The sequence below is a fragment of the Stomoxys calcitrans genome, chromosome 5 (assembly GCF_963082655.1).
Source record: "Stomoxys calcitrans chromosome 5, idStoCalc2.1, whole genome shotgun sequence".
Classification (NCBI taxonomy): domain Eukaryota; kingdom Metazoa; phylum Arthropoda; class Insecta; order Diptera; family Muscidae; genus Stomoxys; species Stomoxys calcitrans.
The window spans coordinates 109,171,848-109,192,090 of NC_081556.1; the positions used below are offsets into that span (position 1 = coordinate 109,171,848).

General features: G+C 40.6%; 1 protein-coding gene across 6 annotated transcripts in view; it reads left to right on the forward strand.

The window, feature by feature from the left end:
* The window catches only part of LOC106082756 (matrix metalloproteinase-14), a 202,704-nt gene that overhangs the window by 89,230 nt on the left and 93,231 nt on the right, over positions 1–20,243 (forward strand). For all 6 annotated transcript variants that reach the window (XM_059369314.1, XM_059369313.1, XM_059369315.1 and 3 more), the window contains exon 2: positions 781–1,118. In XM_059369314.1, coding sequence (XP_059225297.1) covers positions 861–1,118 — 258 coding nt within the window. In that variant the 5' untranslated portion in view covers positions 781–860. The remainder of the gene's footprint in view (positions 1–780; positions 1,119–20,243) is intronic.

The following is a 20,243-nucleotide window of genomic DNA, read 5'->3' on the forward strand; positions in this document are numbered from 1 at the left end:
CCAAACTACGAATGCGAACATTTCGAGAAAATCGGTTCTGCCGTTTTTCAGTCTACACGGAACAAACAAACTGAGTCCCATATATCCGTGATTGCTTAATGTGCCCATTTTGGGCGCTTTTGTGGAGGTGGGGTGACCCCCTATACTTCGAAATGAATTTGTATGCCAGATCTACTCCTGCATATTTTTCATTTGATTCCCATATTGTCCTTAGCGGTCCACTTTTGGTTTTGGTTGATGTTTTTGGGGTTACGGTGGGGGTCCGCCCCCTTCCGATATCAATGAATTGTAAAGCTTATTCCTACTTCCTGACCATATTCGTAATCTTCTCTCGAATGCCTTTCATTTGAGTCCCATATTGTCATGATCGTTAAATAAATAAATAAACCTATTTGAAGGGGTTTTAGGGCTGGGGCGGCCCTCCAGGTACTTGGACCCTACTTTGATTATGAAATTCGTACTCTACTCTTAAATAGCTTTCATTTGAATCCCATATTGTCGCGATCGGTCCACTTTTATTTTTGGGTAGTACTTTTGGGGTAAGGGGGAGGGTCCCCCCCCCCCCCCCCCTAAGGACACAAATTGAATTTTATATATAAGATTTGTAATTTATATTGTTTTAAATGAAATTTTTAAATATGTCACACTGTTTGAGATTTTCTCAAATTAAGTTTAAAGTTTTTGTTTTTTTTAATAAACAATTTTCTATGACTTTTGTTCATAATTTAATCACATAATTAATATGCAATTTTCTCCTCTCTTCTTTTATTCTCATTACAGTTAATTTTTCTCTGAGTGTATAACAAACTAGAATTACATCTTTAAAATCGTTGCGTCGTTACACATCTATCCAGAAAATTATGGTAAATAGCGAAAAATCACCTCCACCAACAACTAAACGACGAAATAATTTAAACAAGACGACAGAAGTCACAACTGCGTTATCATCAACATCTTCATCATCATCGTCATCAGGAACGAGTCGAATCAACACCACCTGCTCCCACACCGCGAAAATGTCTACCCGCCAAAATTATGTGTTCTTAGGTTTAACCATATTGTTAACAGTCATAGCCATGGTCCAATCGGCACCAGTATCAACAACCACACAAGCTGAGGTAAGTCTAGCACAACAAGAGTAAAAACAACATAAAAATACCATAGATAATGGTTTTTTTTTATAAGAAAAAAAATTTTTTTAAATGTTTTTTCTAGGAAAATTTTGTTGATATCTAGAGTTTGATATGCCTAAAAAAGCATGCCATTAAACTAAAACAACTGAAAATCATATGACTCATTAAAATCTTCCCTTTAAATGTTTTTTTAAACAAAGGCCTTATACTTTTGATAACGGTTTTGTTTGTATGCGATGTTTAAGAGGGGAAATAATGCCAGTTTTATAGAAAAGTTGTATCAATTCATTATTAATAAATCACAAGGAACAATGTGTTAAGATCAGCCAGTTGTTCCACTGGCTGAACGTAAAATAGCTTTCCAAGCGCCTTGATCTTCTACGCTCATTTTATAATCTCTTCACCAAAATTTCGAGGTGTCTCCCACCACTTGATCTCTCCATCGGGCTTTTGGTACTCCCGGTTTGCATTTACCCCCTTTTTGCCTTCAAAAGATTTCTCAGCTTCTTCATCCATTCTGACAAGATGACCTAGCCAACGCAGCCGTTGTATTTTGATACATGTAACTATACTATCATCGTCATACAGCTCGTGGTTCATACGAGGCCAATATTCTCCATTTACGCAAACTGCTCCATATATTTTACGAAGAATCTTTCTCTCAAATACTCCAAGCACTGCTTCATTTGCTTTCACAAGTACCCATGCCTCAGAACCATATAACAACACGGATAGTATCAATGTCTTGCATAGTGTAATCTTCGTCTGTCGAGATATGGCCTTGTTTCTAAACTGCCTACTAAGTCCAAATTAGCATCTGTTTGTCAGTATTATTCTTGGATTTATCTCAAAACCGGTGTCAATCGTATCGGTTACGGTATAGCCGAGGTAGATAAAGTAGCTGACTATCTCAAAGTTGTGGTTCCCAACTTTCTCCATTTGCTTTATCTGAAAATGGTTAGAGGTTACCATGTCCGCCTATGACGTTGAATGCCTGGGTTCGAGTCCTGCCAAGACCATCAAAACAAATTTTCTGCGGCACGTCTTTGTGACGTGCTATTCCATCCAAAGAGGTGTCTCTCCAAAGAGTTGTCGCACTACCGCAGGCTGTTCGGACTCGGCTTTAATAAGGAGATCCCTTATCATTGAATTTAAAACTTGAATCGAACTGCACTCATTGATATGTGAGAAATTTGCCCTTGTTCCTTACTGGAATGTTCATGGGCAAAATTTGCAATTTTTTATTTTTGTTTGTTCGGTTGTACAAGGCGTTTTGGGAGTTTAAACCATCCATTTCGTCTTATCTCTATTTACTGCCAGACCCATTTTCACTGACTCTCTTTCGATTCTTTCAAAGGCAGCAGTTACTACTTTCGGTGACCGACCTTTGATATCGATGTCGTCGGCATAGGCGAGTAGCATGTGTTCTCCTGTGATTAGTGTGCCATATCTATTCATAGCTGCATCTCGTATAATCTTCTCCAACAGGATACTGAACAGATAACACGATAGGCTGTCTGCTTGTCTAAAACCTCGTTTGGTATTGAATAGTTCCGTGAGACAATTTTTCTATTCTTACTGAGGAACGCGTATCAGCATTTGTTAACCTGCAGAGTCTTATTAACTTTGCAGTGATACCAAACTCAGACATGGCTTGAAATACCTTTGAACGTAAAGGGGTATCGAAAGCGGTTTTGTCTACAAAGAGCTGGTAGGTGTTGATTTGTCCTTCTCGGTGATGTCCTTCTAGGATTTGGCGCAGTGTGAATAGCTGGTCTAGGGTAGATTTACCAGGTCTAAAGCCGCATTGATAATACCCAATTATCTCTTTGACTTTAGGTTTTAATCCTTCACAGAATACGCTCAAGAGTATCTTGCATGCGATAGGAAGGAGACTTATTCCTCTGTAGTTGGCACATTCCATCTTGTCTCCTTTCTTATTTACGGGACCAATGATCGAGTATGCTTTCTTCCAATCATCGGGTATGCTTTCTTCTAGCCAAATTGCACAGATAAACTGATGCATACGTCTTATCAGCGTATCGCTTCCGGTCTTAAATAGTTCAGCGGGCAACCCATCGGCTCCTACTGCCTTGTTGTTTTTCAGTCGGTTGAAGTTGATGTGAAGTTTGCCCCTCACATCAATATATGCAGTCCGATTCAAGTTTTAAGCGCAATGATAAAGGACCTCCTTCTTATAGCCGAGTCCGAACGGCGTGCCGCAGTGCGACACTTCTTTGGAGAGGTTTTACATGGCATAGTACCTCACAAAAGTTGCCAGCATTAGGAGGGAAACACCACCCCTGAAAATTTTTTCTGATGGTCTCGCCAGGATTCGAACACAGGCGTTCAGCGTCATAGGCGGACATACTAACCTCTGCGCTACAGTGGCCTCAAGTCGGGTCACGGCTGCTTGAACCTCAATCTGACTGGGAGGTAAACTTTCTATACCATCATCAGGGATTGGTTCTGCGGTATCCTCTTCGCCACCATCTTTGAAAACTAGCATTTGGGTAACATGAATGGTATCTGTATCAGTTATCAGATTTCTTTCTTTGTCTCTGCAAAATTATGTGCCTGTACCAAAGCCATCGGTTTAATGTTTAATTCTTCGATAGAATTTCCGAACTTCATTCTGACTTCTGTAGATCTCAATTCGCACAAACTCACGTCTTTCGATTTCCTTTTTTTGCGAAATTCTCTCCTTTCTCCTCTCCTCTCTCCTTTTCTCTCGATACCTCTCCTTCAGATGGCGCTTTGCTACTGATTGCAGGGTTACTCGGTATGCCGCATTCTAGCTTTCGGTAGCATCTCAACACTCTAGGTCTTACCATGGGTTTCTTGGAGTAGGCCTCTGATACGGATTTCGTGACATATCCATGGAGTGGGCAATGGTTTGCCACTGCGCCATTTTATCCGAACAAGGAGTGCTTTCATCAAGCAGTGGGGTCAGTCGAGTGGTATATGCCGGCTGTCCAGCTTCCGTGCAGTGTCAGATGGTACTTTCCTCGCCATGTTCAAACAGGTGCGAACCTTTGCTGCAACAAGGTAATGATCCGAATCTATATTCGCTCCACGGATCGATCGCACATCTGGATGAATGTCTTCCGCCTATCACAACGTGATCAATTTGGTTCCTCGCGCTTTGATCGGGTGACAGCCATGTGGCTTTGTGAATATTTTTATATTGAAATCTGGTGTTGCTAACTTCCATGTTTTTTAACTCGGCGAAATCTATTAGCCTCAACCCATTATCGGACGTTATCTCGTGGAGGCTAAACTTTCCGACTGTTGGACCAAAGATGTCTTCCTTCCCTATCTTCTTATTAAAATCTCCCAAAACGATTTTAATATCATGGGCGGCGCAGCGGTCATATTCTCTTTCTCTGGACACTCGTGGAAAATATCCTTGGTCTGCCGGTCCTTGTCTTCCATCGAGGACCAAGTGAGTCTGATGGCAGACTGTCATTGAAACCTAACCTTCTCTCAAACACACCAACCTGCCTCGTCTGCTTTCATAAGTACCCATGCCTCAGAACCATATAACAACGCGGGTAGTATCAATGTCTTGCATAATGTAATCTTCGTCGGTCGCAAAACGATTTTACTTTCATGGGCGACGCAGCGGTCATATTCTCTTTCTCTGGGCGCTCGTAGAAAATATCCTTGGTCTGCCGGTCCTTGTCTTCCATCGAGGCAAGAGCACAAATAAGGCTAATGTTGAAGAATTTGGCATTTATGCGGATTATGGCTAGCCTCTCATCCACCGGAGTAAGGCTTGAGACAAGGTGTTTCAGTCTCCGACCAACCACAAATCTATAGCCAAATTTATGCCTCGTGTCATGTCAGCTAAAATAGAGTTGGCCACCGTTTGTTGTTGTTGTGACGCCATACCCAGTCCATCGCACTTCCTGTAAAACGGTAATATCTGCCTTATACTTCTCCAGTACATCCGCCAGCGCGTATACTGCACCTTCTCTATAGAGAGTGGGGACATTCCAGAAGCAGATCCGCAAATCATTTGTTTCTCACAGTGATTTTTATAGTTTTCCGGGGGCGGGTTACTGGTCTAGCGCCCCAACCGCATGGGTTTTGTGTTATCGCACATGTTTCCCTCGTTGTTGGGAGCCACTTGCTCCAAGATCCGACGCTCGCCTGCAGCCGCCCCTAACCTGGGAACAGACGCCGATGTTGGCCATTGGTTATATGAAGGCGCCAATAACTCGCCTTGTCATCTCGAGTATCATTGGCACTCAGTATTTAATTAAGAGCCAGTGCCAACTGATCCCTCACTGAGACTCTGCTATTGAAATTGCTGACTGTCCGCGGCCGCATTTGCAGCTACTCCGCATAGAAACAAAGCCTTCCACTCTGCAACCTGCGAACGCGCCCGGTAGCTTTCAGCTAAGCTTCCCATGATAACGATGGACACCATACAAGTCGGAGATCTAAGTTCCAGCCTGTGTGATGCTCATAGTTATACCGTGTAGACCGGGAATCTTGGGTACTTACCATCATTAATTCTGCTCAAATTTTACAGTACTAAATCAGCACAAGCATATTTCACATCTAAAATTTCAGCAGTAGTAATGTATTCTCTTGCTTCCATACTTGTATTCCATACATCCTTTCATGTTAATAAGCTATTCAAAAAAGGGGTTTCATGCCAACTGTTCTAAATTTACACTTACTAGCCATTTTTGTCTCAAACGATTTGCATTAAAACTTTTGCTAGCTTTGCTTTGATTGTCTTAATTTCTGAATTTCCATTTAAGAATGAATTGAATTCATTAGCAAATTACTATAGTATTGGCCATCGTAGAAAGGTCATCATGCGGTGTGTATGGGTGTGATTGAGAGTGTGTCTATAAAGTCACACATTTAGACTGGGCATTTGACTTCTCCCTTTCTTCGTATCCCTGGTGCTATGGTGCTAACACCACTTTTATTTAAATGAAGTAGGAGTGTTTTTTTAGAAAATGATAAGAATTGGAAAAATTATTGTTTGTTTGTTTATTGTGTCGTTCATTACAATGGACACGTGATTTCCAAATAGAAAAGTAGCCAAAGCAGCCCCAAAGGTATTAGCCACTCTACTGAGACCAATGGCAATTTACTATTCAGTCGACAATAACAGCAGCAGTAGCAGTAACAGCAGCAGTTAACGAATAATGACTTGAACGTTAGTCTCTTCCAGCCATGCATAGGTTGCCACTCGGCCATATTCACGCCTTTGATAAAGAAGTTTTTTTTTTTCGCCAAAACACAGTGGAGGCACACTTAGCGAAATTGTTATGAAATTGAACAAATTCATGCCTCTAGCGACATGTAAGCTAAGTTTACAGGACCAGGCCCGAAAAACAACGAATGCTAGATGGTAACAAAGAGGTGGCCGTGAGCATTCCAAAACTATTTGGTCTAATCTATACTTGAAGAGGTCTACCGTTTTGCTGTCATTGGCTAGAACTGACGTCTCAATAATTGTGTCCGTCATGACAGGTCACTGTCTAATCGGACTGAAGGTTGCCCGCAACGACTTTAGCAGAAGCTGTGAGGACATCGAAGAAGAGACTATAGAACACTTTCTGTGTGTGTGTCCCGCACTAGCAGTCAGATAGAGTTCCTCTTTAGGTTCTCATTTCTTTGAGAACCTCTCTAATTTAGTGGATGTGAACTTTCGCAAGTTATTGGGTTTTTTGAAGCGATCTGAATGGTTCAACTGTAGGAACTAGAAGGCATCTTCCTTCTTCTGTTCCTGTGGTATCACAATGGGCGAAAACGTCTAAGTGAATCTGATGGCAGACTGCCACTTAAACCTAACCTAACCTTAGTCTACGACAGTGTAATTCATTAATGTGACGGCTAACTTCGTTTAATATGGATGCGAAATGGTTTTCTATTTTATTCCCGCTGCAGGCTCTCTGCCCACCTTCACGCTCTAGCTCTGATCGGCTCCGAATCCCTGATTTAAACCACGTTGTATACTGCCGATATTGCTATATGGTGTTGTGGCCTGGTGGATGCCACTTAAAAAATCCACCTTCGATTCAATACTCAGCCAGATATATACACTTGATACCTCAGTACGATGTGGACAAACAGCTGCTACAAAACAAAAGTAACCTCGAAAAAGAATCTATGTTAGGAATTCCGTGCTACTTACAAAATCTTTAACTGTTTTCCCCGCCACGCTTCAAAGTTGGTTTTATGTCCCCAACTAAGTGCCAGTATCCATTAGACGCGAAAGCCGAACAATGATAGAGGAAATGCTCCAACGTCGCATCATCTTCCCCGCATGCCCTACAGATGCTATCACTTGCCGCACCGATTTTACATAAGTAAAATGTGTCCCGTTATGATACCAATATCTATAATACTTATCCGATTTGGCTGATATTTTGCACGATGATTTTTCCCATGATCTTCAACAGATGCACCAAATTTGGCTCCAATCGGTCCTTAACCTGATACAGCTCCCATATAAACCGATCTCCCGAATATACTTTTTGAGTCTATAGGGAACGCGATTCTTATCCTAGCATAAAAAAACCCATGGGGATTTCGTGTTATGACCTTCCATTATCCTTTTTTAGTTTCTGCCTATAAAGAGAATGCGTTTAAACATCTTGACAAATGTGATTCATGGTGGTGGGTATGTAGGATTCGGGCCGGCCAAAACTAGCACGTTTTTACTTGTTATTAGTTCACTAGTTCAGTAAGTTCACTTATTCAATTGTATAGTTCAGTTAGTGCATTTCAAGGGGCTGATTTTATTCCTTTTTGTTCATCTGACCATTCTATTTCACCGTTTAAAATGTCATTTAAGTAGATTCATGACTGAGTACGTCCTTCAATTCAATTCGTTCAATAGTTCAGTTGACTTAATTCACTATCATAGGATGTTTTATGAACATAGCTGTTGAAAGCTGACAGAACTATGAATAAAAATACTGCAAGAGATTGCAAATTGCAAATGTTGCCCATAAACATTCCACTTAAGAACAGAGGCAAACCTCTTAGTCCGATTGAATTTAAACTTGAGTGTAGTCCGATTCAAGTTTAAGCTCAATGACAAGGGGCCTACTTTTTATTGCCAAGTTCGAACGGTGTGTCACAGTGCAACACCTCTATGGAGAGAAGTTTTTACATGGCATAGTACCTCACAAATGGTGCCAGCATTAGAAAAGGGATAACCACAGTTAAAATTTTTTCTGATGCTCTCGCCAGGTTTAGAACCTAAGTCCTAGCGTCAAAAGCCGCCATGCTAACCTCTGTGCTACGGTGGCCTCCACACTGCACATGATTACTCAGCTTTAACGAACTAACTGATCTGGCAAACGAAACGAACCAACTGATAGGAACTAGTTCAGTTTATTCACTTATATGACCGTTCATTTGAACTAGTTATGTAATTGGCGAATGAACTGAACTAGTTCATTCACTTGTACGATCCTTTGATTTGAACTAGTTATGTAATTGGCGAACGAACTAGTTCTGTTCATTCATTTGTACGATCCTTTGATTAGAACCAGTTCGTTGGGCAATTACACCACTTTATACTGAGTCATGTCTCCCAAACTTAGCCTTAAAAAGGAGATCCCTGAATACTGGATAGGAAATGGTAGAGGTCTGCACTTTTTGATATGATAGCAAATGGCACAAATTACTTAACAACTTTGAAGAAGAAAAGTAAAATTCCAATAGATTTTTTTTTCATTTCAGTGTATGCTTTATATATTTCTTTTATTTATTTTTATTTTATTCATCAATCACATCCATTTATAAAAAAAAGTGCTCACATATTGATGAGGTAGAATATACATAAGGAGCTACTTAAAACACCAGAACGTGACAACCTTGCATCACTTAACAATCGATCGAGCTGCCCAACGATTGATGTGTGTGGAAGTTGCAAAAAAAAATGATAAAAATAAGAAAAAAAACTATAAAGAGTAGATAAAGTAGAATTATGATTATAAACATGAAGTGAAGATAGAATTTATTGCATACAACCTCCAATGGACAATTGTTTAGTATGGACACGATTTGGAAATTGTGCAAGAGATAAGAAACTACAAATTATGGCAATTATTTAAATATGCAAAAAAAGTCTCTGCCAGATTGTGAGGAAGATAGAAAATATCAAGAGGCCAAAGGCTAAATCCCAAAGCCTATCCCTAATAGCATGCATCCCAAAGATTTATCAGCATTTTCCCCCTAAAGCCATTAAACCATTAAATATCGAAATAATTACTTCAAACCCAACACCTAGCCAGCAAGTCATTCATCCATGCCTCCACTCACGTCAAGGTAATCATCATGGAATTTTTTGTTGTTCATATGGCGTTTTTTGTGTTTTTTTTTTATATCTAAACGACTCTTCCCAACAAATGTTAAGGCTAAGGTCAAAATTGAATCGTATCTATTGTGAAAAAAAAATTATTGCAGTTAACATTAGACGGCCGATGGTTACTACAAATTGTTAATACACTGAGAGCAGCCGTTTACACCCGCTGTCTATGGCATGAAATGAAATGCAAGCATGCAATTCCTGTGTAAATTAAGCGCAATTAATATATGCTATGCAAAGTCCAAAGTCGCAATTTGTGTCTGGAAAATGCAGCCCAGTTGCATGCAGCTATGTGGCTTTTATGGCTATGCCATGCAACATTTTATGGCAACAAGGGAGAGAATTTTGTGTTAGTGAATAGCACCAATCATCACCAAGTTAATGAAAAGAACGGGATATTAAATATAAATTTAATTGTATTATAAAAAGTTTAGTATTTTATTTCAGCACCATAAATTTATCGCTGTGATAGCAGGGTATTGGTCTCGAAAAATTCGTCTTATTGTTGGTATGTGTGGAAAAACACATTAATAATGGAAGGATTCAAATTGACTGTTAGATTACCCTTCCTTGATATCCTCACAGCTTCAGCAGAAATCGTTACTTGCAACTTTGAATCTATCAGCATCATCTATCAGTTTTCCAATCTGGCAGTAACCTGTCATAACGGACAAGATGAGGCGCACTCTCAAACTTCAGTTTCCCCGCATGTGTCAGGAAGTTTGCAGACTTGCACATCTGCTCTACAATCCCCGGTACCCAAAACAGCTAAATTTTAAACTGTTCAGTCATCTCGTTGAAAGATTTGCAAACGTCAAAGGCGGGTTTCGATTTCAAAATAGGCCGATTTCAAAATATGCGGATTTCAAAATAGATCGATTTCAAAATAGGTCGATTTCAAAATACGTCGATTTCAAAATATGTCTATTTCAAAATAGATCCATTTCAAAATAGGCCGATTTCACAATAGGTCAATTTCAAAATAGGTCGATTTCAAAATAGGTCCATTTCAAAATAGGTAGATTTCCATTTATTTAGCCGCAAAGTCCAGTGGCATTAAGTGTAGCATTTAAGTCAGTGGATCAAGTGGTGTCATCCTTTATGCGACTGTGATTCACAAACAAGTTATATTTTCATATCTGGCTGTTTATTGAACAATAGGTACAATTTTGAGCTATTATCCCCCAGACCAGAATACCATACAGCTTAAAGGGTTTTTGACTGCAGTATACACCTAATTCATGACACATGGTTTAGATCCCCTACATCAAATTCAAGGCACCAGATGGTGTAGGACTTAGTGCTGGCTGAGTATTGAACAATAGGTGGATTTTTGGAGCACCATCCACCAGACTTCAATACCATATAGCATTACAAGGCTTACAAGTACCGAAAACTGCCAATGCAAGACATTAGTTTTAAAGCAAAAACTATTGCCAATGGCAGGTGTATAGGAGAATAGTTGCCTTTTTGCCCTATCCCCAATGATGGATGTAAAGTTGGAGCTAGATTAGGTTGAAAAGAGGGTGCGGATGTTAATCCGCCCATGCCACTATGGACATACGCCTAAGCCAGTAATCGGCTTGTTGTGCACTTTAAATAGTAAAAAAGTAACCTAGAACCAGTAAGGAAGGGCAAAAGTTGGGCGGTGCCGACTGTATAATACCCTACACCTACCCTATAAATAAAATGTGGGAGCTATTTATATCCAATTCTGAACCCATTTTCAATAGACCTCGACAATCAAATATAATCAAACAGTAACAACTACGTTTGACAAATGACAACGACACCATTTTTGCAAATGACCCAAAATCTGACGAATATATATATGGGAGCTATACCTTATACTGAACCGATTTCAAGCAAACTTCTCAGATAATGTGGTAGTCGTCGAGGAAAGCGTGGTGCAAAATTTTTGGAAGATTGGTCAAATAATGCGCTTGCAGCGTCTCTTGGGGTGAAAATCTGGCAAGGTACATATATGACAGCTATATCTAAATCTAAGTCGATTTCTATGAAAATCGCCAGTAATATCGAGAGTCATAAGAAAATCCATCCTGCCGAATTTCGAGAGAATCGGTTAACAAAAGACTATTTTATTGCAATATTACTGCAAATCGGACGAACATATATATGGGAGCTATATCTAAATCTGAACCGATTTCGAGCAACCCTCTCAGACACTGTCACAGTCGTCGAAGAAAGCGTTGTACGAAGTTTTGGGAAGATTGGGCAATAAAGTAAAAATCGGGCGATATATACAAATATATATGTGTATATATATGAGAGCTATATCTAAATCTGAACCGATTTCCATGAAATTCACCAGTAATGTCGAGAGTCAAGAGAAAATCCTTCCTAACAAATTTCAAGAGAATCGGTTAACAAATTACCATTTTATTGCATTATTACTGCAAATCGGACGAATATATACATGGGAGCTATATCCAAATCTAAACCGATTTCCATGAAATTCACCAGTAATGTCGAGAGTCAAGAGAAAATCCTTCCTAACAAATTTCAAGAGAATCGGTTAACAAATTACCATTTTATTGCATTATTACTGCAAATCGGACGAATATATATATGGGAGCTATATCCAAATCTGAACCGATTTTTTCCAATTTCAATAGGCTTCGTCTCTAGACCGAAAAACATGTCCATACCGAATTTGAAGACGATCTGATGAAAATTGCTACCTGTACTTTGTACGCAAATTAACATGGACTGACAGACGGACGGACAGACAGACAGACGGACGGACAGACAGACAGACAGACGGACATAGCTAAATCGAATCAGAAAGTGATTCTGAGTCGATCCGTATACTTATCAATGGGTCTATCTCTCTTCCTTCTGGGTGTTACAAACTAATTCACTAAGTTATAATACCATGTACCACAGTAGTGGTGTGGTCGCGAAAGCCTGGAAATGATTTAGGAAATGCTCCAACGTCTCTTCATATTCCCCACATGCCCTACACATGCTATCACTTGCCGCACCGATTTTCCATGAGTGAGTTCGTAGTCTTATGCGTCCCGTTATGACACCAAAAGCTATACTGACTTCCTTTTTACTTCCTTTCAGTAATAGCCTCGTCCTCCCACGATCCGGATCACCCCATAGGATTTTCGCCGTCCTACCGACTGTTTCGCTGTTCCACAGTGTTACATGCGTGTTTGTCGCCCGCGCTCTTAAATCGGACTGAGTCAACCCGAAAGGCTTCGGGTTAACCAAGTTTAACGACTGCAGTTCTCTGGCCTTCACTGCCAAATCGTCTGCCATTTTAGTCCCCCTTACTCCGTTATGGCCCGACAACCAAACGATGCGAATTGTGCCATCCTTAGAGAAGGCGTTAATCTCCTTCTTACACTCCGAGACTGTTCGTGACCTTACCGTCCTGGTTGTTATTGCCCTTATGGTCATTTTACTGCCCGTAAAGATGTTTACTCTCGACATCCTCGCGTTAGTACCACACCACCTCACACATTCCGTGATAGCCCGGTTGAAGCTAACTTCTTGGCATTTTTAGCATTTAGTAAGAGGATAATTTTTACCAGCAGAGGAGTCAGGTGACACCGTGAGGGCCTTGCATCTTCCTAACCCCAATAGTCACTAGAGCAAAAATGTGCCAAGTTCAGCCTGGCCGAATCTTGAGAACCCACCACCATAGATTCTGCTAAAAATTTAACTTATATATAAAATTCAATTTGTGTTTGTTTGCTTGTTTGTTTGTTCCGTATAGACTCGAAAACGGCTGAACCGATTACCTTGAAATTTTCACAGATTGTGTAGGATGGTCTGGGATTAATTTTATATAATTTCTTGATATGGGGAGGGGGCGGACCCTCCCCCTTACCCCAAAACTACTACCCAAAAATAAACGTCTAGCGATCAAGACAGTATGGGATTCAAATGAAAGCTATTCAAGAGTAGAGTAAAAATTTCCTAATAAAAGTTGGGTCCAAGTTTTGGGCCTGGGGCGGCCCACCAGGTACGCCCCAGGCCCAAAACCACTTAAAATAGGTTTATTTGACGATCATGACAATATGGGACTCAAATGAAAGGTATTCGGGAGTAGATTTCGAATTTCAAGAAGAAGAAGTATGCTTTATAATTTGTTGATATCGAAAGGGGGCGGACCCTACCCGTTACGGCGAAAAACCACCCAAAATGACAATTATACCGATAAAGACAATATGAATATCAAATGAAAGGTATTGAAGAGTAGAATACGAATATGGTATTAAAAATTGGGTCCAAGTACCCAGGAAATCGAGCTAACCCCAAAATGTCTAAAAACAGAAAAATTGGTCGTCCATACAATGTGGGGCTTAAATGAAAGGTATTCGGGAGTTGATTACGAATCTGGCATACAAAATCAGATGAAAGTGTAGGGGGTCACCCCACCACCTAAAAACACCCCAAATGGGCATATGACCCATTATGACTACATGAGGCTCGGTTTGTTTGTTTGTTCGGTAGAATCAAAAAAAGCAAACATAGGAAACATAGGTTATAAAATTTTTAGATATCGGATGGTGGCTGACCCTCACCTTTTCACCTAAAACGCCTCCCAAAACCAAAAGAGAACAGATGGGCACAATATGGGTATCAAATGAAAGGTATTGGAGACTAGAAAATGAATACCATATTAAATTTTGGGTCCAAGTATCCAGCGGGCAGCCCCATCCCAAAAACTCCTCTAAACAGAAATATTCGACGTTCCTATCAATATGGGACTTAAATGAAAAGTATTCGACAATAGAATTTGTAATCTATTGCCGGATAGATTAGAAAATTAGGTCCAAGTAATGGAAGGTCGCCTCACCCCCAAATGGGCATATCCGTCGCCCATGACTTTATAGGATTCAAATGAAAATTATTTGAGATTAGATTAAAAATATGATATTAAAATTTACGTTCAAGTCAAGGTGGCTCTTTTCCTCCCACAAATACGTCGAATAGATTAATTGACCCGTTATGGCAATATTGGACTCAAATAAAAGGTATTTGAGAGTAGAAAACGAATTTGATATCTAATTTTGCTGGTACGCCTTAAGTCACCCCTTAAACTAAACTTCATTACCGACTATAGCAATATGGAGCTCAAATCAACGGTATTTGGGAGTAAAGAACGGATTTGATATCTATTTTCAGGTGCCGGTGGTAATGCGATAAGTTCGAAATTTTTGCACTCTTACAATCACCAAAATAAACATGGTTTATATTGTTGGGGACGGGTGCCGCGGGGACAGCCCAACACCCGTCAAATGGAGATATAAACCAATCACGACAATATAGAGCCATGTGTTTGGGGAGCCGCCCCACCCTAAATTACCTCCCTATTATATAGAATCTATTTGGGGTGGAAATTTATTGATTTTCGGGAAATGTATATTCATTTTCGGGACAAAGACCCTGAGATCCACCCCACCTTCAAACACAACTTATTTACCGATCATGTCATTCTGAAAGTAGAGCACGAATCTTATTTTAACTTTGATGGACAAGTGACCACCCCCGAAATATCCCCTTAACCCGAAATATTTACCAGTACAGTAATATGGGGCTCAAAAGTAAGGCTTTTGGGAGTAGAGTAAAAATTTGCCCAGGAACCGAGCAGGGGCAAACTTTTCATACATCAATGAGTGCTTTCCGATTCAAGTTGAGTTTATCAACGATAAGGGGCCATTTTTATAGCCTGGTATGGTACCTCGCAAATGTCGCCAGCATTAAGAGGGGATAGCAACCGCTTTAAATTTTGTCCAAAGTTCCGTCAAGAATCAAATGCAGGCGTTCAGCGTCATTGGCGGACGTTGGCTACAGTAGCACGATATCCACATTCAGGGCGAAGTGTCCCCATGCTAAATAGAAATTAGAGAGTTAAAGAAGGCGCAGCGGAGCGGACCCTGTCCAGCTAGTATACTATAATGTCGTTTTTCTAATCACATAATGTTTACTTATTGTTATCAAACTAAATGCGATTTGTCTGAAAATCGTTTGTTATAACAAAATAATTACACAAATTATTGGAAAATATGCACCTGCAATAATCGCAATATCAATTTTAACAACAATCGGAAGTGATTGGAACTGATAAATTTGATTCCATTTAAAAAACACAAAAACACATGCAGAGAACAACAAATTTCATTTATCAACTCACAGCCGTTGTTGAAAATTAAAGAATTAAATATTTGTGAAAAACAAAAAACAAACGTCCACAAAATGTGTGGCTTTAGTCATACACTAAACAAAATTAATTATAATTAACAATATCTTGTTGTTTTTGTTGTCAATATAATCTTTATGGTTGAAAGACATCGTCATCGCAAACTGTGGCCTGCAATGGTGGCTACATCTGGTTATAAGAGGTTGGGGACACTCAAAAGATATTTTCTTTATGATTCATTCGGTGAATTCTAAGTTATGTGACTGGCTGACTGGCTGGCCTCACATGAATTTCAATTGTCACTTTGACTGATATTGAATTAATTACATTTTTTTTTCTCAAAACAATGAGTTTTAATGTTTTCCAATAACTTTTATTTGAAATGGCAAATAAATTTGTTCAATATTTTTCCAAGTTATCATTTGTCAAGGATCTGTAACGTGATTTGTTACAATTGTTAGACACGATTTCATACAAAGCTATGTTTCATACGTATCTAAATGTTGAGCTTTTTAATTTTCTTATCTTTTTTTTTTGCTCAAATAAAGAAATTCAATTCCTGGTAGCCTTATTGTTTGTATATCTAACATAAAACAATGGCAACCAATCATAAAGACTTACAAAGATGGCAATCATAAAATAATTAAATTTTTGTACAAATATTTGCATTTGTTATTTATTTATTTCTTAGAACAAAAGCCCTTAATTTGTATCATTTTTCATTCAACTTCATAGTCATTCGTTTAACTAACTGTATGACAATTTTTTAACAAACAAAAATCAGTTTAAATATTTGAACAATGCAGTCATAATGTTAATAATGAGTGACAGATGTGAGAGTGATAGAATACATATGGGAAACAATCAACAAAATCGATATTTGGCGATATGCAAAGTTTTCAAAAAATTTCTTTTCTACTGAAAATAGTTTGGTAAAGGATATGACATCAATAACAAGTAAAAATGTGCCGAATTTTGGATACCCACCAACATGGCTAAACCATCTTTTCTTATAACAACCCCACTACCCTATCCATTGTGATATACAAATCGGAGCTGATGTGGTTTATATATGGATAAGGTCCCTACAGCTCTTATACAAGTCACAGTATCAGCGAAATCGGGCAACAAATCCGCTTTTTAGGATTAAGACCCTTAATATGAAGATCGGTCTATATGGAAGCTATATCTAAATTAGACTGATCTGGACCATGTTCTGGTCGGATGATGGGAGGCTTAATACAAGTAACTGTGTCAAATTCCAACGAAATCGGCTAATCAATGCGCCTTTTACGGACTAAAGACCCTAAACCGCCATACCGGTCTATATGCCAGCTATATCGAACTATAGTCCGGTCTGAACCCTATTTAAGTCGAATATCGGGAGGCTTAAAACAAACTCACTACTTCAAATTTTAGCGAAATCGGGTAATAATTGTGCTTTTATGTCCTTAAATCGGCAGATCGGTCTATATGAAAGCTATTGTATATCGAATTATAGTCCGATCTTAACCCTATTTAAGTCTGATGGTGGGAGGCTTTAAACAACTCACTGTTACCAATTTCAGCGAATTCGGATAATAATTGCGGCTTTTATGGGCTTAAGACCGTTAATCGGCAAATCGGTATATATGGCAGATATATCAAAAAATTTTCCCATTTGAACCTTTCTAAATCAGATATTGGTAGGTTAAGTACAACTCACCATTTCAAATTTCAGCAAAAGCGGGTAACACTTGCTGCTTAAGACCCTAAATCGGCATATCGGTCTATATGCTACAGTTATATCTAATTAAAGTCCGAGCTGAACCCTATTTAAGTCTGATGGTGGGAGGCTTTAAGCAACTCTCTGTTAAAAATTTCAGCGAAATCGGGCAATAATTGCTGCTTTTATGGGCTTAAGACCCTAAATCGGCAGATTGGTCTATATGGCAGATATATCTAAATACAGTCCGATCTGAATCCTATTTAAATCGGATATTGGGGGGCTTAAAACAATTCACCCTTTCAAATTTCAGCGGAATCGGGTAATAATTTCACCTTTTGTAGGCTTAAGACCCTAAACCGGCATATTGGTCTATACGGCAGCCATATTGAATTATAGTCCGATCTGAACCATATTTGGGTCGGATGTCGGGAGGCTTAGAACAACTCACCCTTTCAAATCAGCGAAATTGGATAATAAATGCGTCTTTTATGGGCTTAAGACCCTTAATCGGGAGATCGGTCTACATGGCAGCTGTATTCAATTCTGGACCGATAGGGGCCAAATTGAAGTATGATGTCGACTGGGCTAACACAACTCACTGTCCCAAATTTCAGAAAAATCGGAGAACTAAACCTGCATATCGGTCAGTATGGCAGCTATATCGAAATAAAGATCCGTCTGAACCCTATTTAAATCAGATATTGGGAGGCTTAAAACAACTCACTGTTCCCAATTCTAGCGAAATCGGGTGATAAATGCCCCTGTTACGGGTTTAAGACCCTAAACCGGCATATCGGTCTATACGGCAGCTATATTTATATATAGTCCGATCTGAACCCTATTTAAAACAGATGTTGGGAGGCTTAAAACAAGTCACTGTTTCCAATTTCAGCGAAATCGGATGATAAATGAGCTTGTCACGGGCTTTAGACCCTAAACCGGTGTATAGGTCTATATGGCAGCTATATGTTAGGTTAGGTTGAGTGGGTAGCCCACCAAAGGTGAGTTCACTCGGAGGCCAGTCTGGCCCATTGTAGTACCCTAGAAAGAAAGGGAAGAGAAAGAAGATGTGAGACCTCGGACTGGAGGTTATAAACGAATAAAAGAAAGATAGATGGTATAGAGAAATCGAGCGGGGGTGAAGCAACGCCCCACCACGGATGTACCTACGCCGGTGCTTATGGCGCTTATGGCCTCCATTCGGAACCATTCTGTTCCTTCAACAAATCTCAGCAGACCTTCCAGAGGTACGTTCCCAAATTCACCCAGATCACAGAAAAAATGGCTCCTCAGAAAGGAGAGCCTACATCCCTGCAGACCTGGACATGAACACACCAAGTGCTCAATAGCCTCCTCTTCATTCTCACCGAGGCAACTCCTATCAAAGTCATTGTGCGGTATTGCCATGAGCGCCGCCATGCGGCCTTTAGCACAGTGTCCGTTTATGACCCCTGTCAAGGCACTCAACGACCTCTTATCAAACGCCAGCAACTCTCTCGTCCTCCTTTGGTCGATGACCGGCCATAGCGCCTTTTCAGTCCGGCAGCCATCCAATGAGTCTCACCTCGCCACCGATGCTGCTCTGGCTATCCCCTCTACTGTATTCAGTAGCTCCACAAATGGCACGCAAACAAAGCCGATGACTGGTCCGCTCGGCGCAGACGAACCCCTTCTGGCGCACTCGTCCGCCCTTTCATTCCCTGGAATCCCCTCATGCCCAGGAACTCATGTCAGCGTCACATTGTGGGCCCGAAGCCTACCCAGGGACTCCAAACAATCCGCCACGCATCTCTATCTCACCATACTCGACCCTAAGGCCTTGAGCGCCGCCATGCTGTCCACATAAATTCTGAGTTTCGAGGGTGGTAAATCGCTTACCAGAAAATCGCATCAGAGTAGACTCCCAATCCAGTCCCAGACTCCATCTTGGTGGCATCTGTGTAAATCGAGGTCTCATCCTCCTCAAGTACAGCAATCGCCCTCCATTCGTCCCTCTCAGGAAATCGAATCGCGTATGCACTCACTCCAGTCGGCACTAGTGCCTGGTAAATCCCTTATCAGAATTTATCATATAGGCACTGCAATGGCACAGACCTCTGCCTGAAAGACCGTACACTCATCCAGCAGTCTCAGAGACATACTCATATTGAATGCATCAGAGTAGACCCCCAATCCAGTCCCCTGACTCCATCTTGGAGCCATCTGTGTGGATCGAGGTCTCATCCTTCTCAAGTATAGCATTCGGCCTCCATTCGTCTCTCTCAGGAAATCGAAACGCGAATGCTCTCACTTCAGTCGGCACTGGTGCCAGGTAGTCGGAGATCCTCCTCAGTCAACCCTCCACATCCATAACACCTAGAATCGAACTGGGGCCATCGTCCTTCAGCATGCCGAGCTCCCTCAGCACAAGCGCGACCCTGGCAGCGCAGTTCCACATATAGGTCTCAATGGGCTGCATATCCAGCTCCATATCGCCTCTAGGCCTGCCTGCGGTGCGGATCTCAGTGCCCCTGTGACCCCGACGCAGGCCAGTCTCTGGACCTATTCGAACTCCCTCGCACGCATCCTCTTCTCTACAGCATTCCACCACTCTAGTGCTTTAGACAGAGAGACATACTGATATTGACTGCATCAGAGTAGACACCCAATCCAGGGAGGCTTATAACATACTGTCAACATAAATTCTGAGTTTCGAGGGAGGTAAATCGCTTACCAGAATTTTTCTTGCGGCCACTGCAATGGCACAGACCTCTGTCTGAAACACCGTACACTCGTCCGGCAGTCTCAGAGACATGCTGATATTGAGTGCATCAGAGTAGACCCCCAGTCCCTGACTCTATTCCTCTCAGGAAGTCGAATCGAGAATGCTCTCAC